General features: G+C 42.3%; 1 protein-coding gene across 1 annotated transcript in view; it reads left to right on the plus strand.

The window, feature by feature from the left end:
• Positions 1 to 1,850: 1,850 nt before the first annotated feature.
• Positions 1,851 to 27,411, plus strand: part of RIF1 (replication timing regulatory factor 1) — a 36,170-nt gene continuing 10,609 nt past the window's right edge. Inside the window, exons 1-25 of the mRNA XM_056861650.1 lie at positions 1,851 to 1,987; positions 5,450 to 5,528; positions 7,611 to 7,707; positions 9,550 to 9,680; positions 9,756 to 9,850; positions 11,865 to 12,054; positions 12,516 to 12,608; positions 12,738 to 12,876; positions 13,807 to 13,958; positions 15,374 to 15,491; positions 16,714 to 16,887; positions 17,025 to 17,135; positions 17,595 to 17,657; positions 18,606 to 18,706; positions 19,102 to 19,188; positions 21,178 to 21,251; positions 21,516 to 21,696; positions 22,099 to 22,206; positions 22,303 to 22,449; positions 22,552 to 22,651; positions 22,872 to 23,136; positions 24,532 to 24,574; positions 25,065 to 25,267; positions 25,586 to 25,685; positions 27,016 to 27,150. Coding sequence (XP_056717628.1) covers positions 1,851 to 1,987; positions 5,450 to 5,528; positions 7,611 to 7,707; positions 9,550 to 9,680; positions 9,756 to 9,850; positions 11,865 to 12,054; positions 12,516 to 12,608; positions 12,738 to 12,876; positions 13,807 to 13,958; positions 15,374 to 15,491; positions 16,714 to 16,887; positions 17,025 to 17,135; positions 17,595 to 17,657; positions 18,606 to 18,706; positions 19,102 to 19,188; positions 21,178 to 21,251; positions 21,516 to 21,696; positions 22,099 to 22,206; positions 22,303 to 22,449; positions 22,552 to 22,651; positions 22,872 to 23,136; positions 24,532 to 24,574; positions 25,065 to 25,267; positions 25,586 to 25,685; positions 27,016 to 27,150 — 3,123 coding nt within the window. The remainder of the gene's footprint in view (positions 1,988 to 5,449; positions 5,529 to 7,610; positions 7,708 to 9,549; positions 9,681 to 9,755; positions 9,851 to 11,864; positions 12,055 to 12,515; positions 12,609 to 12,737; positions 12,877 to 13,806; positions 13,959 to 15,373; positions 15,492 to 16,713; positions 16,888 to 17,024; positions 17,136 to 17,594; positions 17,658 to 18,605; positions 18,707 to 19,101; positions 19,189 to 21,177; positions 21,252 to 21,515; positions 21,697 to 22,098; positions 22,207 to 22,302; positions 22,450 to 22,551; positions 22,652 to 22,871; positions 23,137 to 24,531; positions 24,575 to 25,064; positions 25,268 to 25,585; positions 25,686 to 27,015; positions 27,151 to 27,411) is intronic.

A 27,411-nucleotide genomic window follows, 5' to 3' on the forward strand; every position in this document is an offset into this window, starting at 1 on the left:
TGTAAAGTTGGGTTTTTAGCAAAATATACACATAAGCTTACATTGGATACTAGCCTGGAATAAGCTGTAATACATGGTAACAAGTGTTTTGAGCTAAGAACCAGGAATCTGCAGATAAGAGTTTGTTCAACCTTCTCCAAAACCTCCCAGAGGTAAAAAAAAAAAAAAAAAAAAAGCCCATCCAGCCATCTTCTGTCTGTTTGCAGGACCCCCATGCAAGATTTCAAGCCTTACTGAACTGGGGTCAGCAGAGTGGTGGTGGCTAAAATCAGGAAGAGGCTTGCCAGTTACACAACAAAGCAAAATCTCTTCAGATGCCACTGACCACTGCCTCCAGACTCTGGGCAGAGAATTCAGCAGGGTCCCAGCATTGTACCAATACCAGATCAAGGAGTTGAGCAGAGAGACAGCCATTACACCAAGCAATGGAAAGGGCAGAAAGGAGACCCTGGGAGGGTCACTTATCTTCTGTCTCAGTAATAGAGATGTAATAAAATAGTAGATAAAAGAAATCTTGCTAGTCAGCAATATCACAAGACCTACAAAAATACCCCAAATGTTCCAGCAACAGGCTTTTTGCAAAGGTTAGCACCATTAACCACAAGATGGCAGGTCAAGAACAGTGCAACTGCAAAAGGGACATGCACAGAAAACGTATTGATGTGGTAAACAGGGGTTCGTGGGGGGAGAGAGAGACCTGAGATCGTTATTTCAAGAAAACAGTTTATTTGCAGCTGCTGACTCAGAGGCCCTAATGGGCAGAAATCTCTGAGTCCCGATTGTACTGAGGGAGAGATATTTATCCAAATTCAAGATGTGACAACCCATCAACATTCAGTGCTGATAGCACTACAGACATAGAGGCGGTAGTAGAGTAACAGTTTCACCCAGTTCTTGTTATGGTTTACTGTAACCCTCCATGACTCTTGCCCCAATTCCTTAGTACACAGACATACACACAGAGATATCCTGCCCAGCAACAAGCTGTCCTAATACATTTCAATACATTTACAGAAAGGAAAAGAGATTATTACCAATTGCTAAATCAGTGGATCTTCCATAGTCAGGGGAAGTCTACCTTGCTGTCTCAGTATAAAATATTCATCAATAAAAACCAATGAAATAAGGGGGTGGGATAAGGACTGAGATTTAAGATGATGTAAAATACAATTTAGGACCAGCCGGGAAGGTGTGACCTTTTTCTTCTAAGCCATAGAAGATTTGCCGCTCTCAAGATGCACATTTTCCCCATCTGCATTCTCAAAACTCTGCTTGAGGGCTTGTTTTTGAGAATGTGGCTGGGGGGAGGGGGGAAATGTGCATTTCAATCGATGCAGACAAGTTTAAGTCGGTGTCGGGCTGCTTTGAACGTACCTGCGACAGAACACACACACACACAGTTTCGAAGCAGGAAACGGAGCGATTATTCGACATTCCACCTCCCCGGTCTGAGGGGGGAAAGGACTACGAGCTCGCAGTCAACCGACGCCGACAGAAACCCCCCCCCCCAGTTTCGAAGCAGGAAACGGAGCGATTATTCGACATTCCACCTCCCCGGTCTGAGGAGGGAGGGGACTACGAGCTCGCAGTCAACCGACGCTTGCAGACCGCCGAAGCCGCCCGCTCGATGCCCTCGACGCTCCGTCCCAACCCCCGCCCGCTCGATGCCCTCGACGCTCCGTTCCGAACCCCGCCCATTCCCGGCAGTCCTCGCCCGCTGATTGGGCGAGCGGCTCCCCCTCAGGGCGGAGAGTCCCGCGTTTCGCCATCTTGGCCCGTGAGGGGAGGAGCGGCGAGCGCGGGAAAAGTCCCTGCGTGGGCGGGCGCGGGAGCCGAGCTCCCTTCGCGCCATGAGCTGCGCCGATTCCACCACGGGGCCCGGCCGCGGGGCCAGCCGCCTCCTGCCTCTGCTGGAGACCCTGCAGGACGCCGCTCACGCCGACGCCTCGCCGGGGTCGCTGACGGACGCGCTGCTGACCCTCACCAAGTGAGCGGCCCCGCCTTCGTGACAGGGGAAACCGACGGGGCCAAAAGCCGGGTGTCGTCCAGAGCGGCGTTGGGCTCCTTCTGGGCGGGAAACGTGGACGTGGTGGGGGGGGGAGGGAGTCTCTGGCCACGTGCAGAGTGCTTCTCCTGCAGCGGCCGGCTGTGGTGCGGTTGCGCCTCAGCGGTAGTTTGGGTTTGCGCGTTGTGGTGCTGCTGCTTTGACACACACACACACACCCCGCCTGCACGCCATCTTCAGATTACTGGGATTTCTCTAGTGCAAAAGGGCAAGAGTCCAGGAGCACCTTAAAGACGAACAAAAATATTTTCTGGCAGGGTATGAGCTTTCGTGAGCCAGAGCTCACTTCTTCAGATACAGCTAGAATGTGAATCCATCGGTCTTTAAGTAGAGGAGAGTGAATTCAGACAAGCATTAGTATGTAAATGTTAACAGTATGTCAATGTGAATAGCAGGCGTGATGGGATTAGGTGTGGTATGCAGAAGAGTCTGTGATGTCCAGGGGAGAGATGGGTGGGGAGAAATCAGCATTGGTCATGAGCCACGAATGCAAGGTCTTTATTCAGCCCAGGTATCACAGACTCTTCTGCATACCACACCTAATCCCATCACGCCTGCTGTTCACATTTACATACTGTTCACATTTACGTACTGTTCACATTTACATACTGATGCTTGTCTGAATTCACTCTCCTTTACTTAAAGACAGATGGATTCACATTCTAGCTGTATCTGAAGAAGGGAGCTGTGGCTCACAAAAGCTCATACCCTGCCAGAAAATATTTTTGTTAGTCTTTAAGGTGCTACTGGACTCTTGCCCTTTTCTACTACTGCAAACAGACTAATACGGCTACCCACTGGGATTTCTATGTCTTTTGGGGGACTTATTGGGATCTATTCTCTCTAGTATCAGAGGAGCATGCCTATTATCTTAGGTGCTATGGAACGCAGGCAGGACAATGCTGCTGCCGTTGTCTATGGGCTTCCTAGAGGTACCTCGTTGGCCACTGTGTGAGCAGACAGCTGGACTTGATGGGCCCTGGTCTGATCCAGCAGGGCTTTTCTTACGTTCTTATGACTTTGCGTTTGTAAAAATATATATTTATTTTACAATATTTATATATTTTGCAGCCACATGAAGCTGCCCTATACTGAATCAGACCCTTGGTCCATCAAGGTCAGTATTGTCTACTCAGACCGGCAGCTGCTCTCCAGGGTCTCAGGCAGAGGTCTTTTGCACCACCTACTTGCCTGGTCCCTTTTACTGGAGATGCCGGGGATTGAACCTGGGGCCTTCTTCATGCCAAGCAGCCCCCCCCCCCCCAGTCATGTAGCTTCAGTCAAATCAATATATACATTTGTTTGTTTATACACAATTTTCATTCGCCAGTGACTTTTTTCTGACAAAGTAAGAGTTGTTCTTTTTTGGTCTGTGCTGTATTGTAAACCGCTTTAATGTTCTGCAGCACATGGAAGAACACTGGTGCATAAACAAATCTTAATTCAAAAGTGTTACAGATACCCTGGACCGCCAAATAACAAATCAGTGGGTTTTAGATCAATCAAGCCTGAACTGACCCTAACAGCTAAAATGACTAAACTGAGGCTGTCGTACTTTGGACATATTATGAGAAGAGAAGAGATTGTCAGTGGAAAAGACAATCATGCTAGGAAAAGTTGAAGGCAGCAGGAAAAGAGGAAGACCCAACAAGGGATGGATTGACTCTATAAAGGAAGCCACGGCCCTCAATTTGCAAGATCTGAGCAAGTCTGTTAAGGATAGGACACTTTGGAGGACTTGACAGCACTTAACACACACACACACACACAATTCAAAAGGGGACGTGCTCTGCTTTTTATATAAAGAATAATTTGTTGAATTTCTGCTGGATCAGCATCTTAGAAAGGCACAAGAGCATTCCCTGTCAAAATGTGGGCTGCAGTCCTGTTCTTTTCAGGAAATCCAGGGGGGGGGGGGGAGTCTGTTTTCTGTGACGTGTGAATTTGTGGAAATGACTTTTGTATGCAGTTGGTCTGAACACTTGAGTTTGCAGTACCATTTGTATATGTTTGCCAACTGTAGTTAACATACATTGCAAGATGGGGGTGCCATAGTTTTGCGGGGGGGCAGCCTAATCTTTTGTATGCTTACTTAGATGTGATTCTCAGTGAGTTCAGCATTCCTAGTTGAATGTTACTGTTTTCATGTACAAAGCTTTCCACTTTTCCTGTTACTTTAGTAAGTTTTGTCTTTCAGCAGACTGAAAATGGTTCTATTTTAAATTCTTTCTTAAAATCTTCCTTAAAAGGCAGTATAATTCATAGACTTTTTGTGATAAACTTAATATTTTCCATGTAGGTATAGATTTATGTATAAAATAAGTTCTGCTGTATTGTTGCATGTCAGTAATTATGGTGGACAGACTGTGTGGAAGGGTGCACAAACACTCCTGAGAGATATGCACGCACCTATTTATATTCCCAGAAGGTTGCTGTCAGTGGGGGTCAGCCCATCCACTGTTATGGGCAAAAAGTGGGTTTTACCCACACTGAAAAGTTGGCCCTGAGTGCTAGAAGAATGAATAGCTGCCATTCAGTTACATAGGCAATTTTTAAAAAGAACACTTGCACACCAGTGGATGATGGGCATGTTTTGTCTGCTCTTAGCTGTATCCCATATTACAGACTGTTCACTGTTTACTACAGGGTTCACTGGGCACTATAGAGAACTGAGTCAGCCACACTGCTTCATTTAGTAGAATGCTAGAGTAAATGTAGTCCTAGATTTTTGAGAATGTGGTAGAGAGTATTGGAAACTGGCTACTGCTTATAGGGAGATAGATGTACTACCATACTGAACATCTTAATTATGAATGTAAAGGTGTTTGGATTAGGCCAAATATTTACAACTAGTTGCCATCACACTGACACAGTACAATACTGTGCAAAGCTACTCCAGTTTAAGCCTGTTCATTTTAGTAGCTTAGACTGGAGTAATTCTGCATAGGATTGCACCACTAGTGTTTCATAAAGTAAGGCAGTGTCTTTCCAAGCCTTGCGTGTTTCACTCTCTAAAATGTAATATTTTAATTTGAACAGAGTTGAACCCAAACGTTCATCTTCAACTATGCTGAAGGGAGGGGCTGTGGCTCAGTGGTAGAGCATCTACTTGGCATGCAGAAGGTCCCAGGTTCAATCCCCGGCATCTCCAATTAAAGGGACTAGGCAAGCAGGTGATGTGAAAGACCTCTGCCTGAGACCCTGGAGAGCCACTGCCAGTCTGAGTAGACAATACTGACTTTGATGGACCAAGGGTCTGATTCAGTATATGGCAGCTTCATGTTTCATGTGTACGCTTTAAAAAGTGAAATATTCTTGCCTGGTTGTGCTTGGTTATTTATGGGAGGTTGGCTAACATACTGATTCCTATATTTTCTACATTAGTCGCCTAACTGGTGAGGAAGGAAAAGAGTTTGCAGCAGAAGTTGGAAAACACTTTCCGCAGCTCTACAAGATATTTAAGGTGTGTATTCTGTATTTATTTTCTCTGGCCTGATTTGCTATAGTTGGCCTAGTGCTACAGGCATATCAAGGCTGCCCTTCTCCCTTTGCTGTCACTCTTGTTATCAAAACTTTCTTGTCTTTGCTGGTCACTGTTGCCTGACTGGTCCCAGCTTGTACATCCTTTCATAGTACTTGTAGTGCCATCTTAACATTCACACCTTACAGTGCAGTCATTACAGAGTTACTCCAGTCTAAGCTAGTTGTTTTAAATGGATTTAAACTGGAGTAACTCTGCATAAGAGTGCACTGTTAATAGAACTTTCCTCAGCAGCTCATCTGTATCATAAAGCAGCTTCTGAAATTCAGACCGGGATGGGGAAAAGAGGAAAAACAGCTTTTGATATTGTGATGTGGAGCTGTTGCTGGGAAAATAATTCTAAGGGCCGTTGTTCACAGTTACAAGCAAAACTATTTGCGCAAGAACAAAGGGAGTTGAAATTGTGGCCTGGTTTTGTGTATTAAAGGTAAAGGTAGTCCACTGTGCAAGCACTGGGTCATTACTGACCGTGGGAATGATGTCACATCACGACATTTACTAGGAGTTTATGGGGGTGGTTTACCATTGCCTTCCCCAGTCATCTACATTTTACCACCAGCAAGTTGGGTTCTCATTTTACCAACCTTGGAAGGATGGAAGGCTGAGTCAACTTTGAGCTGGTTAACTGAAACCGACTTCCATTGGATCGAACTCAGATCACAAGCAGTGTTTTGACTGCAGTACTGCAGCTTACCACTCTGCGCCATGGGCATTAATGCATTTCTTGAGTTTGCAACTTTCACTGTTGGATGCAGGGTGGATTGGATTTAAATCAAATAAATGTAAATCACTAGTCGGTAGGACTAGATTTAAATCATGGTTTTCTGCACTTTCACTGCCTACTGCCATTATAGGTTTTCTTCTCCAGGGGAAGAATAATATGAGAAACCTCAGGCTATACAAACAAAGATCCCAAGACTTGCAGAGTATTCTGCTCAAAAGGTTTCACTTTAATTTTTACTGTTTGCCCCTCCCTACTGTCACTGAGTTCCTTGTGCAGATCTGTTCCATTCCTTACAACCTTCATTGAACATATTGACATTTAGCACTTAAGAGGGAAGGGGTTGATTCTATGTACATGGATTTGCAAAGGAACAATGAGATTATTTATTTAAAAATATTTTTGCTGTGAAAAAGAGCAGACACAAATTCATAGTTTTGAGAACTGCAAAACCAAGCATCTGTGATAATATCTTCTAGATTGCTCAAAATAGTCTTATAGAAACCTTTAGAAGAGCATGACATTGTGAATGGATTAATGGAACTTATTTACCAAAACAATGGAACATTGTTCAATGTAGCATCATGCTACATTATTAAAAACGAATCCTTATTTCACGATGAATAACCTTTGGACTATAAAAGGTAAAGGTCCCCTGTGCAAGCACCAGGTCATTCCTGACCCATGGGGTGACATCACATCCTGACATTCACTAGGCAGACTTTGTTTTACGGGGTGGTTTGCCAGTGCCTTCCCCAGTCATCTTCCTTTTACCCCCAGCAAGCTGGGTACTCATTTGACCGACCTCGGAAGGATGAGCTGGCTACCTGAAACCAACTTCCATTGGGATCGAACTCAGGTCATGAGCAGAGCTTGGACTGCAGTACTGCAGCTTACCACTCTGCTCCATGGGGCTCCTCTTTGGACTATGATGTATCTTAAATATTTAGATAGATTTTTCCACAACACATTTTATTTAAAAAAAAACATTTAAATTTTTAAATCCAATTTTTAATTATTATTTCTTTAAAGAGTCATTGATTTTTATCCACCCTGGTTGAGCGTAACATATCTGGATTCTGGAGTACAGTCAGAGAAGCTGTTTATAAAGAAGCTAGCTGTGAGTGTAGCATGCAATGAGATATTTAAAAACAAGACTAATATATAGCCTGTTTATAACCACCAATAATATGCTATCAGTCTTTAATCCAGAACAACAGAAACATTTTTAACTGGGTAATATGTTACATGAGATGAAACATATTTTTTTCCTTTTTCTGTAGACACACATCTCTGCTGAGAACTCCGACTTGAGCAGCGCAGCCTTACAAGCATTAGGATTCTGTGTATTTAATTCAAAGATTGCTTCTCAGTTATGTGGTAAAAATCTTTTTATCTCTGTTTCAAAAATTTCTTGTACGTATTTAATCCCGATCTGGTTCCAGATAATACAGGAAGACTAACCAATAGTCTTAGCTTCATTATGACTAGAATAATTGACTCATCCTAATTTGTTCTGTTGATTATTGAGAATACATTATATATGGGGTTGGATCCAGCAGTTTTGTTCAGGGAAGTTGTTGGGGCAGATTTTTCCCCATGTTGCCCAAGCAGCCTGCTGTTTAGACTTGAAATTCCTCTCTGAGGATCAGGAATACCTCACAAGCAATATATGCCGCAGGGCAGAGCACTGCAGTGATGGTGTGTGTGTGTGTGGAATCTGGTAAAACCACCTCTCTCTCCCTTTTCTGCTCATGGCTTGCATCAGGAGGCAATGATGTTGGATCCCCTGATCTTGTTGTAGCACCCATCCTGTGAACTTCTCCCATGAACATTTCTGCTGGATCCAACCAGTGATTTTGCACCATAATGCTGTTCATATCACGTATGCATTCTCTGTTTATTCTGACCTGGTGAAATGTCTGGTGATCCTGGATCATCAGAGACCAAGTCCTGTGAGGGAAAACGGAGGGAGTTGGGAATGTTTAGTCTGGAGAAGAGGCTGCGGGGGGACACAATTGCTCTTTAAGTATGTAAAGGGCTGTCACTTAGCAGAGGACAGGGAGCTATTCCTGTTGGCAACAGAGGATAGGACTCGCAATAATGGGTTTAAATTGCATGCGGAAAGGTACCAACTGGATATTAGGGGGAAACGTTTTACAGTAAGAGTTGTTCAACAGTGGAATTGGCTACCTAGGGAGGTGGTGAGTTCCCCCTCACTGGCAGTCTTTAAGCAGAGGCTGGAGAAACACTTGTCAGGGATGCTCTAGGCCAGCAGTTCCCAAACTGTGCTCCACAGAGCACTTGGTGCTCCGTGAAACATCTCCTAGTGCTCCCTGAAGAGATTGGAAAGAAAAATACTACTGTCATTCGGTTTAGTATATAGGTGCTAGGTGAAAATTAGTGCTCCGTAACAAATTTATCTCCTGAAAAGTGCTCCATGACTCAAAAGGTTTGGGAACCTCTGCTCTATGCTGATCCTGCATTAAGCAGGCTGCGACTTGAAGGCACTTTACACACACACACACACACACACACACACACACACGGCCCCTTCCAACTCTGTGATTCGATAATCAGTAGTTGCTGTGCCCCAGATGCAAGTCTCGAGCTCAGAGAAAACCTGTAATTTGCTTGTCAGTTCAGTGCTTCTGAAATCCCTTTCTTGGGTCAACTAGCATGGATTATTTTACAGTACAACTGGAGTGAAGCAAGAATGACTTTGAAGGGCTATTCAGCATTAGAGGCTGATAGTCATTAGCTGATGGACAAAGAAGGGGAGGGACTATGTTTCCTCTTGTTCATTCTAAGCAATTTTTTTGCTCTGTTCTTGAATAGGGTAGACAAACTCAGTGATATTCTTTAGAGCAGGGGTCCCCAACCTTTTTGAGTCCGTGGGCACATTTGGAATTCTGACAAGGCATGGTGGGCGCCGCAACAAAATGGCTGCCGCAGGAGGCAGAGCCAGCCATAAAATGATTGCCACAGCTTGACTTCAGTAACACAGTGTATATCCTTGTGTAGTGCTACTGCCAAAGCAACATGTAAAAAAATCTGTGCAGCCAATCGAATCTCCAGTAATCAATTAGAAGCCTTGCTGGGCAAAAGCTCTACCTGGCTTCACCCACTTCCTGAAAACACTTGGTGGCTACCATGGCGCCCACATTGAGTACCCTTGCTTTAGAGTAATAGATTCTGAAAAGCTGTTTTGTTCCCTTACAGAAACAGAAATGCAGGAGTTGATTTCAATAGTGAGCAGTGTTGCTGTAAAGGCATCTGACAAGAACATTCGCACGAGAGCACTTTGGGTAATCTCTAAGCAGTCCTTTCCTCCAGATGTTGTTGGGAAAATGGTGAGTGTCTTCTGTTCATTTCTTAAATTGAATTTTTTAAATGTCTGGTTTACTTACGTATCACTTGTTTTTTAGGTGCCAAGTATTATTACAATGCTAGAAACAATACTTAATAAAGGAGACTTACATTCCATGGTGGTTGAATATGAAGTGCTGAACGTTATTATACGGTATGTATTGAGAAGAAATTTGTCAGAAGTTTTTTGTTTTTTTAAAGAACACATTTTGGTGTTGTCGTACACTAAAATCAAACTATGACTATGTTAGTATACTTTGAAGTGCATGTTGTAGTGCTTTGCCACTGTTGTAGCTTAATGTCACTGTAACTTTTAAATATCTTTAGACATTTCCATGGAAAGTTTTGTGAACATTGTTTAGAAAGCAGTACAAGGCAAAGACTTGATATCTAAGCTTAGTGGCTTACATATACCACTAGTTTCCACTGACAGAAGTGGAGTTCAAATTCCTCACCTCCTTCCTGCTGCAGTCCAAAATGCTCTCTGAAATACTGCTCCCGCAGGTCAGGGGGGCCTGAAGAACAGCGTGACCGGGGACTGCATTTGGAGGAGGGGAATCAGTAAAAATTGCTACCTCACCACTTCCAGCCACAGAAATCCTACAGTGAATCCAGGCTATTTTTATTCTTCAAATCAGGGTTGGAGGTGTACCAGTTCTTTATGTTGGTGTATGTGCCCTCAAGGCACAGCTGACTTATGACGACCCCGTGGGGTTTTCAAGGCAAGAGACATTTGGAGGTGGTTTGCCATTGCCTGCCTCCGTGTGGGCTGAGAGAGTTCTGAGAGAACTGCCCAAGGTCACCCAGCAGGCTTCATGTGGAGGAGTGGGGATTCGAACCCAGTTCTCCAGATTAGAGCTCGCTGCTCTTACACCACACTGCCTCGGTTGTACCAGTCATAGTATGCAGTATCTGAAACCAAGGTGTTCCTTGTTTGATATAGAGCAAGCTAGCAACACTGAACTTCAAATTTTCTAATTTCATGGAACTCTTTCCACATTGCCACATATTCCCTGCCCAGTGCTGGTGATGTGGGGCATGTTGTAGGGCGCTCATTTGATTTATTTGGACCACTGTCTGGGCATGTTGGGGCTTTACTATTGCTCTGTATAAACTGAGAATGTACCCTAGCACTTGCTAACATCCCTGTAGGTGTGACAGCAGAAGAGATTGTTAGTTGTGAGCAAGGTATTTTGTCTTCTACTACTGATCTTCTCCATTAGAACATGAATCTTCTAAAGAACCCAAGGGTTACCTGGAATACCACTAAACTAGTGGTTTAACAATGTGTGTGTTATATATGCACATCTAAATTCTTTCTTGCTTGAACAATACATAGTGCTCAAAATCAGATTTTAGTGTGTGTGTGTGTGTGTGTGTGTAAAGTGCTGTCAAGTCGCAGCCGACTTATGGCGACCCCTTATGAGGTTTTCAAGGCAAGAGACTAACAGAGGTGGTTTGCCAGTGCCTTCCTCTGCACAGCAGCCCTGGTATTCCTTGGTGGTCTCCCATCCAAATACTAACCAGGGCTGACCCTGCTTAGCTTCTGAGATCTGATGAGATCAGGCTAGCCTGGGCCATCCAGGTTAGTATGCATACCTCAGGAATAACCTGGAAATTTCATGTTATCCACTTGAAAACCAAATACAATTGTTGCATACCGTTCCAGAAAATAAAATTGCTAGGTTGATGTTATTGCATTGTTAACAGCCTGTAAATTTTTTCATACTTTCCCCTCAGCTAACACCATCTGGTAGATATTTAACTTCCAAAATTATTGTTTCTATGTAAAGCAGAGCTCTAAGGGACATACCTCTTTTATTTTGATAAACCAATCGTGTTACTTTGGAAGAATATTTTCCTTCCATAACTTGGCAAAAACCAATCTACCAGTTGTTAATAAGTTTAAAGTAATGTGGTTGGGTCCAGCAAGCTTTTCTTCTGGTGAAAAAGAGAGGAGGGAGTCCCCTTTGACCACCAAAAATGTTTTGCTGAGGGTCATATGACCTCCAAGGACAAAAGCTCTGTGGGACAGGGAATTGTGTGAAATTGGGCAAAGAAGCTGGCTGGATCGAACCCACAATCCGTAATCACCCACAGATGTTTCTGGCAGTATTTTTCAGCCGCTGTCATGTTCTTAATATTGGTGCTTGTATTTTTGAACTTAGGCTCATAGAACAGGCTCCATCCTGCATGGAAGAAGAAGCTGTCAGATGGGCCAAGCTCATAATTCCTTTGGTTGTCCATTCGGCACATAAAGTACAGTTGAGAGGTGCTACTGCATTAGAGATGGGAATTCCACTTTTACTTCAGAAGCAGCAGGAAGTAGCAGCAGTCACTGAAGAACTCATGACTACTGTAAGGGGGAACATTTTTAAAAAAAACATTCTTATTTAGAACTTTACAGAAGTATTTAGAAATGTAAAATTTCTCTTGCATGCTAAAGCATACACTCTAATGCTGCAATATGAAGCCTAAATGATAATTTTAATATATAAAACGTTGACTGTAAGAACCATCAATCCACCTTGAATATTTGGTTATCTGCTTAAGACTGTACTACAGTGTGATTTTCAAAATGAAATATTGCTAAAAATTAAGTCTTGAAATTAACTTTTTATTCTTAAATATTCTTAGAAGATGGGGGGATGGGATTGGTTTGGATCCACCTGGCAACAGGAACGTGTACATTCAGTTCTGTAGCTATTGTGCAAGTTCTTTTAAGGTCTAATTCAAGATTGAGCTTTCAGGAATCATCCGTTGTTTCACTGTAGGGCATCTTTATTGATTTTGTTTTTACTTATATGTTTTCTTTGCAGAAAGTAATTCCAGAGCTTCAGAAACTATTTTCATCAAAAAATGATACATATGTTCTGAAACTGTGGCCTCTATTTGTTAAGCTGCTTGGGAAAGTAAGTTGGACAAAGATTCATTTTATTTCAACAAATGTATCATTTGATTACATGGACGTCAGGCAGCCCATTCCTGAGAGCCGCAGTGGCAATACACTGTTAATCATGTAATGATACTTACTTTTCCAGGCCCTGCATCGAAGTGGAACCTTTATCAATTCGTTACTGCAGTTAGAAGAACTTGGATTTCGAAGTGGGTCACCAGTGGTAAAGAAAATAGCTTTCATTGCATGGAAGAGTCTGATTGATAACTTTGCTCTAAATCCAGGTAGGTTAACATAGTAAACAATTTCTTGTTCTTAATGTATACATCTGGAAGCAAGTCACATTGCCCGTAGAATTTAGTTCTAATTTAGCATGCTGAGGATCGCAGCTAAAATCTAGTAGTGTTTTATGTGCACACGTAAAACATACAGACTTTTTAAAAAGTGCACTGTTTAGGATGGATTTGTGAGTTCTGCCTAGAGTGGTAAATTATTTTTCTTTGTATATGAGGGTGACCTTTGACTCTGTTGTTTGACTCATGTCCCCTTGTGTCAAATAACAACACACATCAAGTAACATTCCACTAAAAAGCAGACTCATCCTGAGGAGCTGATAATTAAATAAGTTGAGAAGAGTTCTTGAAAATTTAATATGTATCCTTATCATTCAAACTATTTGCCCCATGTACTTGCACTTAAGTATTAAGCCATTTGAAATCAGCACGGGTGTAGGTTGCTCAAACGGCCTGGGTTATAAAGAATTCTATCCCCTTTGTGTATTTCACATACACAGCAGCAGTGCTAACTGCTTACAATACAATTTCAGAAATGTTGGTTTTAGGATGCTCTTCTTTGGACTCTTCCTACAAGTGATTTTGCAGTTATTTGCAAAGTGAGCTGATAAATGTATTTTTAATGTATTTTTAATTAACGAATAATGGCAATTTAAAAAAGTAAATGGTGTAAATTCCACATTATTGGGGTTGGATTTTTTAGGCACTTTGGGGAGATGACAGGTTTTTAGGATTCTGCTTTGCATCTCTAATTGAAATATCTGTAGGTAAATTATTGAAGATTTGGAAAGTCCTCAGAATTAAATTGTTGACCACACTGCTGCTTTGTGTCTGATCATGCAAGATAGACAAGCTGAGATGATTTTTGGCTTGCCTCTAGAGATCAGAGAAAAAAATGTTCCGATATCTTTGTTTCCCAAGAAATTTTATGCAGTGCAAAGAGGCTGAAATTGCTAATGCAGCCGTTAAGCTCCATCCATGTGAGGACTGAAGCGCTGGCACTAACCAAGTTGGAGGTCTGGTGGTATCTGCTGATGAGGCTTGGGCCTCATCTCCCAGCCCACTTTGAACAGGTAACCTATTCTTGCATATCATTAGACCTTACTATGAGTTCCTTTCCTAATTACTTGGATCTCTGTTATTTGAAACTTGGCTCTCAAACAGCATTTTGGGAAACTTACAGCCCATTCCTGACCTCAAAGGACAAAAGTCCTTTGGAGGCCAAAAAGGGGCTGCGCCGGCATAAGTGACACAGCTGCTGGCAGCTGTGCCACTTATGCCATCCAGGTTGGCACAGACGCCAGCAGGGGGACATGGACGCCGGTCTTCTGGCGCTGCTGTGGCAATGCCGCCCAGCATCTCACTGACACAAAGCCCTGCACTGGTGTCCCGGGGGGGGGGGGGCGTGCCAGGGGCAGAGCTGCCAGTAGGCAGCCTCCTGTCCCCTTTCGGCCCGGTATGGGGGGAACAGCGTTGCTGCGCCAGCGTTTTTGCTTGCGCAGCCTTGCTGTTCTCAATGGGGAAAATGCCCATTTTAAAAATAAGCCTCGGAAAGGCTTTTTGAAACCTTTCGGCGACCGGGAAACAGCTTTGGAGGCATGGCAGCAGCACCTCAGCCATGCTGTCCCTGGCCGCTGAAGGCTCGGGAATAAGCTGCCCATGGTCTGTAGCAAGAGGGAGAAGGTAGAAATCAGGAACTTCAAACTAAATCTACAGTTCCACTTAATCCCAATAATTCTGAATTAAGAGAACTCAGTAGTATAAACTCAAATTAATTAGTTGTGGATGAGATGGGTTATGGATAACATTTCAGTAGTGCCTGGATGCTTCACTGTTGCCTCTTGCCATCAGCTTGATGTAGTGGAGCCAGTGTGGTGCAGTGGTTTGGAGTGGTGGAGTCTGATCTGGAGAACCGGGTTTAATTCCCCACTCCTCCACATGAGCGACAGGCTAATCTGGTGAACTGGATTTGTTTCCCCACTACCACACATGAAGCCAGCTGGGTGACCTTGGGCAAGTCACACTCTCTCAGCCCCACCTACCTCACAGGGTATCTGTTGTGGGGAGGGGGAGGGAAGATGATTGTGAGCCGGTTTGATTCTTCCTTAAGTGGTAGAGAAAGTCGGCATATAAAAACCAACTCTCCTTCTCTTCTTCATCAGCAAGCTGTAGTTTCTTAAACATGTTTACCATGATCAGGGCACTGGGGTAATGGACTTGCTTTTGCATGTGTTATATATGTATTTATTTTATTAAACCATGTATATCCTGCCTTATCTCATGGTTCAAAGCAGCTTACATGGTTCAAGGCAGCTTACAATAATAGTTAATAACATTACCTCTTTAGTAGTCATGGGCTTAATTTTATTCAGTATGTTCATGCAAGTGACCATCAGTAGATCAATGTCATTGAGACCAAATGTGCAAAGTACGTTTGTGCTTCTTGTACATCATATAAGCAGTGATGTGTTCTACATTGTCTTCACAGGTTTGTGTACCGTTAATTCAGAGCACTTTAGGCTTGGATGCCTCTTTGCTACAAGGAAATTCTTCACGGCTAGCTGCTAACCAGAGTTTAGCAACCCCAGGTTCTGCACAGAAATCAGGTATGTGATGTATCTATTTTAACAACTTCTAGGTTGGGGAACAAGATATACTCATTCATTAAAATCTGTATGCCGCCTTGAACACTTTCAAAGGGTGGAATCCAAGTATGATAAAATATTATGTAATTTTTTTTCATGTGAAATGTTCAGACACTATATCCTTTAAATATAGCACCAGCAATAAGCAGAGTAACATTGGTGCAAAAATTAAAAAGACAGGAGATAAGAACATATGTCGTTCCTGCTAGATCAGACCAGTGGTCCATCTAGTTAAGTGTTCCGTTTTGTCAGCCAACCACTTGCTCTGGAGGGCCAAATAGGCCAGGCATAGAGGCCAAGTTCCTCCTCTGGCGCTTTCTCTTACCACCACCATACAGAGGATTGCTACCTCTGGATATGGAGACGGTCTTCAGTCACAATGGCACAGTAGTGGATACTACTTTCCTGTAGTAATCAGCCTTGGCTAGAACAAGAATGGCTTGAACCACAGGATGTTTTTTTCAGCTGCTGTCCCAAAATTTTACCTCCGAGGAGGTGAGATTAACTCTGTCTTTATAGACCTTCCAAAGCAACTTGAAGACTCTTATTCCAGAAGGCCTTTGAACCCAGTTTCTTGAATTGGGTGGTGTTTGATATTGCTAGTCCTTTAGAGTGTTATAGTGTTTAGTTTGTAAATAAGCTTCATGTGCTATGAAAAGGGTTGCAGTGTAGTAATCAAAATGTGTTTTCTCTGGTTCTGCCAAAATTGGATCCAACCCTACAACAAGCAGAGATCATAGACAGGATCTTTGCTGCCAATTCAACTATGGATTGAATTGATGTCTTCATAGCTGTCTTACAATATTTGGTTTTTGTGGTTCATTTTAATTTTGGTTGGCTGTATTTTAAATTGGATTTGTTAGCTACCTTGAGGACCCTTATGGGTGGAAAGGTCATGTAGAAGCATCTTAAATACATAAGGTCCTAAAATTTTGGATTCTGCGGCTGCAATCATATGCATGGTCGGATGAAAGTAAACGCTGTTGAAATTGGGGCATCTCTTTCCACTTGTTCAGGATAAGATTGGAAGGTTTCTGCATCGCCCCAATGCTTTTTAAGTGTCAGACTAGCATAAAAAAATTAGCAGCCCTGCTTCCTAGGATATCCTTTCCATACATCTTATGTACAAATTGTTTGTTTGGTTAAAATGATATCAGAAACAGTATGCAACTTTCTCTCTTAGGAGCTTTCCCTTTTGGAACCCCTGTAACTCCAAGGATGGTCCTGAATTCTAGCACAGGAGGAGGTGGAGTAATTCCTGCCATTCAGCTCTTAGGAATTGAAATGTTGCTTCACTTCTTCATGGGGCCAGAAGTCTTGACTTTTGCCAAGGAAAACAAAGTCATACTTAGTTTAGGTAATGCTGTACTTTTTTTCTTTTTGGAGGCTTCTCCTAAGTTAAACTATCAGAATATGTTTGCATTGCCTTTTTAACAACTACCAATGAGTTGTCGTGTCAGATTTAAAGAATTTATGGTTTCTCTTCCCACCTAGAACCTCTTCAATATTTGGTGATCACTAGTCCTTCTTTCTTCTGTAAACATGCGAATACATTTATAAATGCAATCCAGGATGGCTTCATTGCAGTTGGAAAAGACGTTTCTGGTAAGGTATTGCTTGCTAAAAATTGTGTTATAGTGTGTAGTTTGTAAATAAACTACATGTGCTGTGAACAGGGTTGCAGTGTAGTAATCAAAATGTGTTTTCTGCGGTTCTGGCAAAATTGGATCCAACCCTACAACAAGCAGAGATCATAGACAGGATCTGTGTTTCCTTTCCATTCCTTCTAAAACCCTTTGTTGTCTCCTACAAAAATTATTTTGGATCAGAAGACCACAGGGAATGGAATGGAATGCAACACAGAGGATGCAGTTGGAAAGGGGAATGGATGAAAATTGCACACTACCATCTTGCATGAACCACTCAAGTTTTCAAAATTGCCTTCCATGAGCTGCACTTTGCATTCACTTTTCTGGATCCAGTTGTTTTTTTTAATTTACACCATCTAGTATCTGTTTCTTCTGTTTTACGTGACTTGTCCTTTGTTCACTCCTTACCTTACAGATATTGTTTTGAATGCTATATGGAAGGGAATGATTGGTTTTGTGAGAGCTGCAATTGAATCAGGTAATCAGACCTTTTTTGGTATTGTTGGTTGAAATGAAACTCCATAAGAAAATGCTTTATCACATCCACATAAATAACTGCTGTGTAGTAATTGTGTGCAATGTAAGATGGAGGTGAACTAGGGCTTCATAATGTTGGGAATGCAGATAATCGCTTTGATTTTAAGTTACGGCATGTAGGAGGTATGCACCACAGTGGCAAGATCTTTTCTGCCCAGGAAAGGCCATGGCTGGCTAACCAGTTGAGGCTGGTGAAAGGCACTCCTGCCCACCACTGACACTCGCTTATCCAGCAGTAGGATGAGATCCAGGACTATCTCCAAGCTACAGACCTGTTCCATCATATAAAAAATAAATTTCAGTTTATTAGCCTGCATCTACCCCAAAATTGTCCCCAGGCACTGGTTCAGGGTTCCTCTGGGATCCTCCATAAGCGTGAGATAGAGCACTGTTATTCACTTATTGGTGAGCCCAGTTCAGATCTCTGGAAGACCATGCCAAGCGGTAGACGTTGAAAAGCATGCCGGGGGGGGGGGGGACACAAGATCGAACCTTGCGATGCTTCGGGCTGAGCAGCAGTCCCTTGGCACCACCTTCTGAAACCACCACAAAACGGTAGCTCCAATCTGAAATGTGGCTCAGAATGATACCACGATCAGTGGCACTGAAAGGTGCTGAGAGGTCCAGGAGAATCAGCAGAGTTGCACTGTTTACCTCCTGGCGCAGGGCATCCACCAGGGCAACCAAGGCTGTTTCAGTTCCATAACCAGGCCTGAAACCAGATTGGAAAGGATCCAGTCAATCTACTTCATCCAGGAATCTTTGTGGGGTTTTCTAGCCACCTCTTGTTCAATCCTTTCAAGTTCAAAGCCATATTAGAGGCTTCATACAGCTACAATGCAGCGTTATGCAGTGTTTCTTTGTTTTAATGGCTTTGTATTGTTTTTAGGTAGCAAGAAAGAGCGGCAAAGTTCAGAAGTCCTCACTATGTTGTTGCAAGCCTTAAAAAACATTGTCATGTCAAATGAGCTGCCTGTGTTAAAGTCTCTAGTAAGTGTTATAGTCAACTATATGTTATCTGCTCTTAAATTATCGTGGGAGGACGCATATGTACCTAAAGTTGAACCCTGAGAAGATCCCATTTAATATATTTATGAGTCAGCATTACTGTAGCTTAATGCTGGACTAAATACACTAAATTGTTTCTGAACTGCATAGGCGTCTAAATAGGCTGCACAACTAAAGTTTGTCAAGGTGGTGTGTGTAGTAATACCTCTTTTTCCATGCTGATGACAGCTGTTGCAAACAAATCTCGCTTTCTTGTACTTTGCTAGCTGTAAATTAACACTAACACTTTCTCATAGGATTCTGTATACATGCTAGGTAATTCCTCTTTTCCATTTGCCATATATTAAAATGTTTTGTTTTTGTATTTTGTCTCCTAGTCTCTGATAGAAATCACAATTAAAGAATTGCCTCCAAAAGTACTAGGATCACCAGCTTACCAAGTTGCTAACATGGATCTCTTGAATGTAAGTGAGGGTTTTTAAAGTCCATTTCTGTTTGTGTGGGCAGAAACTTGTTAATGCTTTCAGCCTAGCCATTAGAGAGTGTGTGTAAAATATAATAGGCTGGAGGACATGTGATGCTCTTGGGAATGCTAGACAACTGATAACAAGTATCATATACACTTCAGCCCAAAGTGTTTTTAGGGATTGATGTCTTTTTCTACAATTTTGCACATAGAACAGCAAAACTGAAGCCAGTAAGACTCGTCCAACCTCATTTTCCAAACCCAGTGGAAGGAGGAAGGAGGTTTAAAGTTCTGTATAAAACTCAAATGGAAATACCTTGCTCATTGGTGCATAGCATCTCCTTCATTGTTCTATCTGTCATGATGTGGGATACTAGTGTGTCCTGTGTACAGATCTTGGGGAGATCCCAGATGCAGGTGAATATGGTATTCTAGCATTTGTGGTTGTGTGTGCTGTTGTAGGATGGGGCAACTTACCAAATGTGAAAGCCTGGTTCAATATCTCCATAACATCTTAAGTAAGCAAGTGTTTTAGTATGCAAGTGTTGGGTATAATATACTCTTGACGTTTGAGATTGAGGAGAACATGCTTTCTTTCTGTCCAGATGTCCATTTGCAGAGCTTACCAAAAATAAAAAATCTTATTTGCTGTCCCTAGCCACTTATTTGAACAACAACTTTCTTAGTGACTACTGCATATGTATCATCTTGGAAACACTTCAAACAAAGTTATGTCAGAAAATAGTAATGTGAAAATTACTTGGATTGGACTGCTATTTGCTACCTTTGAAAATTGTCTCTTGGAAGGTTCTTTTGGAAATGTAGAAAAGAGTAAGAGTCCAGTAGAACCTTAAAGACGAACAAAATTTCTGGCAGGGTATGAGCTTTCGTGAGTTACAGCTCACTTCTTCAGATATATCTAGAATGTGTCCTTAAGGAGAGAAGAGTGAATTCAGACACCCAATGGCAATAGCATGTTAATGCCAATAGCAGATAAATGACAATATAAGGTGTGATTGGATTAGGTGTGATATGCAGAGCTCGCAAAAACTCCTACCCTGTCAGAAATGATGTTGGTCTTTAAGGTGCTACTGGGCTCTTGCTCTTTTCTACTGCTACAGACAGACTAACCCATTGGGTGTCTTGGAAATGGCTGCTGAAACGTGAACATTAAAAGAAAAGGGGGAGGGCTCAGGTGTTCTGACATGGGAACTAAATGTGCCCCAGGAGAGGTGGAATATGGAGAGCAGCTCAGTGATGGTGGAGGAGACTTCATCCTGCTCAAGTCAAAGACTTCAGTTATTATTAAAGAAAGCATTTTCCACATGCTTCCAAAACTTCCATAAATGTTGTTGTAATGTATACTTGAACACATGAGGCTGCCTTATACTGAACCAGACCCTTGGTCCATCAAAGTCAGTATTGTCTACTCACACTGGTAGTGGCTCTCCAGGGTCTCAGGTAGAGGTCTTTCACATCACCTGCTTGCCTAGTCCCTTTAACTGGAGATGCTGGGGATTGAACCTGGGACCTTCTGCATGCCAAGCAGATGCTCTACCATTGAGCCATGCCCCCTTCCTCTTAGGAGCAGTCTAAAGCCAGTTTATAGGGGAAGATCTTTTTCTTGACTCTTGGGGAACTAGCAAAGGCTAGATGGCCATCTGTCGGGAGTGCTTTGATTGTGGGATCCTGCATGGCGGGGGGAGGGTTGGGCGTCACTGGGGATGTGGGGGGAGGTAGTTGCTAATTTCCTGCCTTGTGCAGGGGGTTGGACTAGATGACCCTGGTGGTCCCTTCCAACTCTGATTCTATGAGCCTCTGGCTCTTGGAGGTTAGATAGATATACAAGAAAATAGTGGTGGCTGTCTAGGAGAGGATAAGTAAAGCAGATCATACAGCCATATATATATATATATATAGAGAGAGAGAGAGAGAGAGCAATGTGCATCAAACATGCAGGCTAATGTGGTTGCCTTCTTCCTAACAGGGAACTCCAGCGCTGTTCTTAATTCAGCTTTCTTTCCGTAAAGATCTGTTGGAATGCTGCGTGCAAGATGAAAGGTAGCTATTCTAGATCACAGAGTCTCTGTTCTCTTATTTGCTAATAGCTGCTTTTTAAATGAGAACAAGATGGATTTTCTTGCATGTAAATTTTTTTGTCTTCTGAAAACATGGTCCTTCATCTAACAGAGCCTTACCTAATGGCAATATTTTACTGATTTAAAAGCATAATATTTTCTGTCTTAAGCAGTGATAGCTTTGACCTACTAACTCTATTTGGCTTTGTTACCAGTTTCTAAGTGCCTGGTTTATTTTCTTGATTAGGTTTTTCCTGAACTACGAGTCTCTTGTGAGTTTTGTTTTGTCCGGCCCTACGTCTCCTCTGGCTTTTAGCGAGTCTGTATTCGTTGTTGTTAATCAAAGTGCAAAGTACCTGGAAAACAAAGAACATCTTTGGAGAATATGGAGTATTGTAGTTAACCCCCTAATTGAATGGATCAACCAGGTACGGTGTTCGATTTCTGGACTTCTTTGATCAATACAATCATTGACTTGAATGTATGTGTGACAAGTAGTACTGAATGCATTGGCGGGAGGGCTGATTGCTTTTCAGGTTCACTAGCTTCATGAAAAAGGATACTGGGGTGGATTCAGCAGAAAATTTCCACTTGTTCTCGAGCTCTGCTGCTAGCAGAAACACACACACACATAAAGACCAAACAGCTGCTTGCCCTAAGTCGGACTTATTGTATCCCCACTTGCATTTCCACTTGTGCAAGATCTTATGCAACCAATTTCTGTATACTCTAATATGTAGGGAGGGAAGTGATAGGTGTCGCACAAGACTGAAATTTCACCATTTTGTTCCCAGACTCAGCTTTTCTAATTTTGACTGCTTTTTCCTTAGACAAATGAAGTAAATCAAGGTGATGCTTTAGAACATAACTTCAGCGCTATTTACAGTGTGTTGTTGCTTCCTGTAAGTCACATTTTCCCAGCTTGTGAATTTCCACAGGTAGGAAACTAATAAAATGATTTCATTTTTTTTAACAATATGTGTGGTGGTAATCGAGAAAAGGTTTTTTATGTGTATGAATTTATTTTGCTACAGCCCACAATGAAATCGTTACTGCGTTCGTGGTCGGAGCTCTATAAAGCATTTGCCCGTTGCGCATCCCTTGTGGCTACTGCAGAAGATAATCTGTGCTGTGAAGAGCTCTGTGCCAAAATAGTATCTGAATTAGACAAAACACAAATTGTAAGCATAAACAAATGTGAACTGGTGCTGTTGGCAAAGTTACTTCCCTTACCTCATTCTTTCTTAACTGACTTGGCAATTTTCTTTCATCATTCCTTCCAGAATCGATCCCTACTGGATGGTCTTTCATACATTGTATCAACCATGGTTGATTGCATCAACTTTGCACCTTATGGTACTAAATCTCAGCCGCCAAGAAAATGTAAGAATAATTCCAAATGGTCCTAGGTATAATTTGTTATGGATGGTACAGAGAAAGAACCATTCACCTTAGAACTCAACTTAGAGGTTATTTTGTAGGATAATTTTTAAAAATATATGGGGTTGCAAGCACTTAACTATAACCCTGGGGCCTTCAGCGATTTTTGCTCAGTGTAGAAGTCTTACAACAATACTGTCATCTTAAGACATTTGTTCTTTAGCCCCACAGACACCTACGGATTGGTCAAAAAAGAAGAAAGATCCTCTTGGCAAGCTGTCTTCCTTAGTCAAACTTGTGGCAATTCTGATAAATTCTGCTCATATACTCTGGTCCAATGAAGCCAGTCCGGAAAAACTGGTCCCTATTGCTGCTTCTGTTATCAGTATTCTTCAAAATATCATTAGCCACATTTCTTTGCCTTCTGTCATCAGATCTGTATTTGGAATTATTATAAAACCACTAGCAGTATTTTATGAAAAAAACAGGTAAGTGCATTGAAAATGCTGCCTTGACTTAAATATAACAAGTATATTGTTTATAGTATTCTAGCTAGCCTGTGGTGTAAAAGTACTTAAACAATTGCCACAGCCCCATGAATTTCCAGAGATTTTTAAATAATACTTCATTTGGAATAATATCAGTTGCTACAGTGACTAAAGTACAGGTGGGTAGCATGTAACAGTAGTAGTAGAACAAAATTTGAGTCCAGTAGCACCTTTACAGGGTATAAGCTTTTGTGAGTCAAAGCTTGTTTCGTTGGGTCCCTGACAAACAGAGCAATCCTGAAGGAGAGGCGAAAGGGCATAGGATCAGCGTGACCCCAGCACTGATGTAGATGCCACTAATGCCATCTAAACTGGCATCTACGCTGGCAAAGGGGAACTTGCACCAGTGTGGGGGGAGCAGTGCAGAAGCATGGCTTTGGCACAGGCTCATGCCAACGCCAAAGGGGGCGTTCCCGAGGGCAGAGCTAACAAAAGCCCTAAGCCCTATCGGTCTGGGAACACCCTTTTTTGCAGGCTCCAAGTTATGCCTGCAAAAAGGGTGGCTTAGCCCCATGGAACTCAGTGGAGAGTTTCACAGGGTTTTCGTTAAACTAACATTTTCATTCGCTCAGGAGGCAGCTCCGCTGCACTGTCTCTGAGCCTGCTGTAACCACCAGCCCCCACCCCCCAACTCAGGATTGCACTGAAAGTAAACTTTGATTCACAAAATTTTATGCACTGGGAGATTTTGTTGGTCTTTTAAAGTGCGACTAAACTTGAATTTTGTTCCACAGTGACTAAACTGGTATATTATAAAATAAAAGGACCAGGAAGTAATTCTTATCACTTGAGAGAATTGTTATTTGGAATCAGAATGATAAAATTGGTGGATAATATGAAGCTGCCATGTGAAAGCAGCACTACTGTAATACTTTGTTGTAGCTCATTCTTCTATATAATTGTAATTACTTAGCTTCATAAGGAGACTGACAGCTGTGATGTGAAAGATCTCAGCCTGAGACCCTGGAGAGCTGCTGCCGGTCTGAGTAGACAATACTGACTTTGATGGACCAAGGGTCTGATTCAGTATAAGGCAGTTACATGTGTTCATGTGTTTAGAATGGGTGCTGTTTTACATACTGTTAAATTTTTTAAAGCCTAATTTTTAAAATCTTGTTTTCAAATAAATACAGTAATATAAAATTATATTTTGTCAAATGATGGTTGCCAATTAACCAAGTTACTGTCCTACCCTTTTAATAGGACTGTGCTATTTTTGAAAAGAAAAAAATCCATTATACCTATTTCAACTTACCTTAAACCCATTTTTTTTACTCTAGTTAGAAAAGCAGAATGGATTATTTGTACTCATACATTGTTCTCTTTCATCACCAGGTTTGCTGATGGATCCAAAGTGAACAACAATCTCAACAACAAGGTAGTCAGTTAATTTGGAAAGTGAAAATCTGCCTTCTGGCATCTCCAGTGAGACAAACTGTGTGTATAATGCCACAAAGGCTAGCCTGCTTTCTAATTCTGTAATAAGGGCTACAGTAGTGCATCTCGTCTCAGCTACTTTTTTGTCACGCTAGCACAAACACCAGGGTCTTTAGATTTGTGCAGTTATTGTATGAAAAATCCCATGCAGATTGGAGGAACTGCTTCATTCTCCAACACAGAGGGAAAGGATGCCGGAGGGGGCTTGTGGGCTGTAGTGTAGCCTTGCTCTGCTTTGCACTAGACAGTCTGATCCAACCTTCATTGAACTCTTCTGAGGGGCTCAACAAACCCCTACTGGTGCTAACCACACTGGCACCTTCATTTAGTCAAGAGACCATTGCTGAATGGTCCACCCTTGACTATTTACAGCGGTTTGTGTTGTCTACAGGTATAATTTTTTGATTAGTGTTACTCTGATCTTCTTCCAGTTTGAAAAGCTGTGGGTGGAAATCATTAGCTGTTTGCAGTCCCACTATACTGGAACTTTTGACAGCCAGCTGTTGCAAGAGCTTTTTCCACTGCTGTGTATAATGTTTGTGAATAAGACCAAGCAGATACGCAGTCAAGCTGCTCAATTCTGGAACGCAACCTTTGGCAAAGCGACGATGCTGACATATCCAGAAGAACTGAAGTAAGAGAACTTTGAATAATAGATCTCTTTGTTAATGTGTGAAGTACGGGTTTAGTCGGACTACATGAGGACAATCTTATGCTTTTCTCCAGAGCTTCAGGTTTGGTTTAGTGTTATACACTGAGAACTAGCAGCAAAGTTTAACTTCTGGATGGCACAATGTGAAATACTAGATTGCAGATCGTACCTGATACAAACCCACAGTTCTTGTGTTTGCAAGACTTCTTATCAAAACAAGCTAAATGCTTTTGATTCTTTGGATGTTTGTTTGTGTTCTGCATTTCCAGTGCTGCAGCTTTCATGATTGTTTCCTTACAGATCTGTTTTGTGCCAAGCCAAACAGAAAATTCTGCTGTCATTGCCTGGCTTTGAAAGCACTGAAATAATGGGAGAATCTAATGGGACATACTCTGATTCCGTGAGTATCCCTTACATTTGATTTGATTTGTTGGATTTATAGGGTACCCTTTTCTGGCCAAGCCAGGCTCAGAGCAGCTGACAACCTTATTAAAGCAATTTAAAACCAATCCATAGATATACAGCAATAAAATATACAGTTATAAACAGCATTAAAATCAGGCGACCTTAGCTATAGCAGCAAATAATATATCTATAAAACAATAACTTAAGCAGCAACACTTATACCATTAGCGGGAGCAGCAGAGGCAAAGTGACAAGTTTTATCCGCGAAAAACCTCAAGAAAGCCTCACAGCTAATAGCCAAATCACTACTTTTTTGGAAGCCCTCAGAAAGGGAAGTTAATGATCTAATTACCCTAAACAACTGTACCAGGCATGAGCTAGCGGACGCGTTGGAGGCTTCATAAAATTCCTTCACCACCATTTCATAGGATCTTATAAACATCCTATAGGATGCTCTTGCAGCCTTGTCACAAGTATGCTGTCAAACTTGCTTTAGTTGTCTAAGCTCCCATTTCATCCTCCGTAGCTCCATGGGGTACCATGGGGTTAGTTTGGAACGGGGGCGAAGAGGACGTTGGGGAGCAATCTCGTTGACAGCTTCAGATAAACGGCAGTGCCAGTCATCTACCAGCTCATCCAATGAGTCGCTGGGGGCGGGGGCATCAGGCCCCGCAGAGCATTCTGGGAACCAGTTTCATCCATTAGTCTCTGTGGGGGACCACTATGCAGGAAGGAAGCAGGACCACCTCCTAGCCAGGCCTTCAGGGCAAAGTGGTCTGATTACCCCCATGGCAAAGATCAAATCCAGTGTGTGGCCTGCTTGATGTGTGGGACTTGAAGCTGTGTGAGAGTGTTGCCTAGTGTTGCCATGGAAGACACCAGATCCAGTATCTGCGAGGAAGCAGCCTCATCAGCATGGACATTGAAACCCCCCAGAACTATCAGCCAGGGTAACTCCAAGGCCCCCCCTTAGACTGCCTCTCAGGGTATCTGTTGGTGCTCCAGGCGGTCGGTGCATCAGCCAGATAGCCAAACTCTCGTCAGGGTCCCACACCAGCCCAGACATTAAGATACAGAAAGTTATCTGTTGGCCTTCAGTAGTGTCAAGCTGGATTTTGTGGAACTTAACACATCTCTTGAGCCAAGTAAACAGTCTGAGTGCACAATTATACAATTGTTGACTTCAGATAACCCAATTTCTCGGGCTGATTGCAGATAATCTATCTCTGAAGAAACCTTGTTGAAAGCCTGTATTGGTGATACCAATAATGCAAGTGTTTTATTGGTATTTAAATATTCCTTCCCCTTCCCCCTTTTTCTTGTAGCAGACAGAGAATTCTCAATGGGATACAACGATAAGTGGAATAGAAGTAAAGTCTACTGGGAAAAGAGATTCCTTACTAGCGCAGTCTGGTGAACTAAAAGAAAAAAATGCTAATTGTCATGTACTGCCTGCAAAGGTAAGATGTATCCCAGGGGTGTCAAACTCATTTGTTACGAGGGCCAGCTATGACATAAATGTCACTTGGTCGGGCCGGACCGTGTGTACTATAAAATTTAATGCCAGGTACCGGAGATGCAAAGACACAGGCAAAGCCAATTAATGATGTTCTTTTTTACTTTATTTTTTACTTAAAATACAAACATGCTTAAAACAATAACCCTCTCACAGTATTTTCTTTTATTTAACAGTCTTTGATAATTGACACCTTGGAGCGGAA

The sequence above is a fragment of the Euleptes europaea genome, chromosome 15 (genome assembly GCF_029931775.1).
Source record: "Euleptes europaea isolate rEulEur1 chromosome 15, rEulEur1.hap1, whole genome shotgun sequence".
NCBI lineage: Eukaryota > Metazoa > Chordata > Lepidosauria > Squamata > Sphaerodactylidae > Euleptes > Euleptes europaea.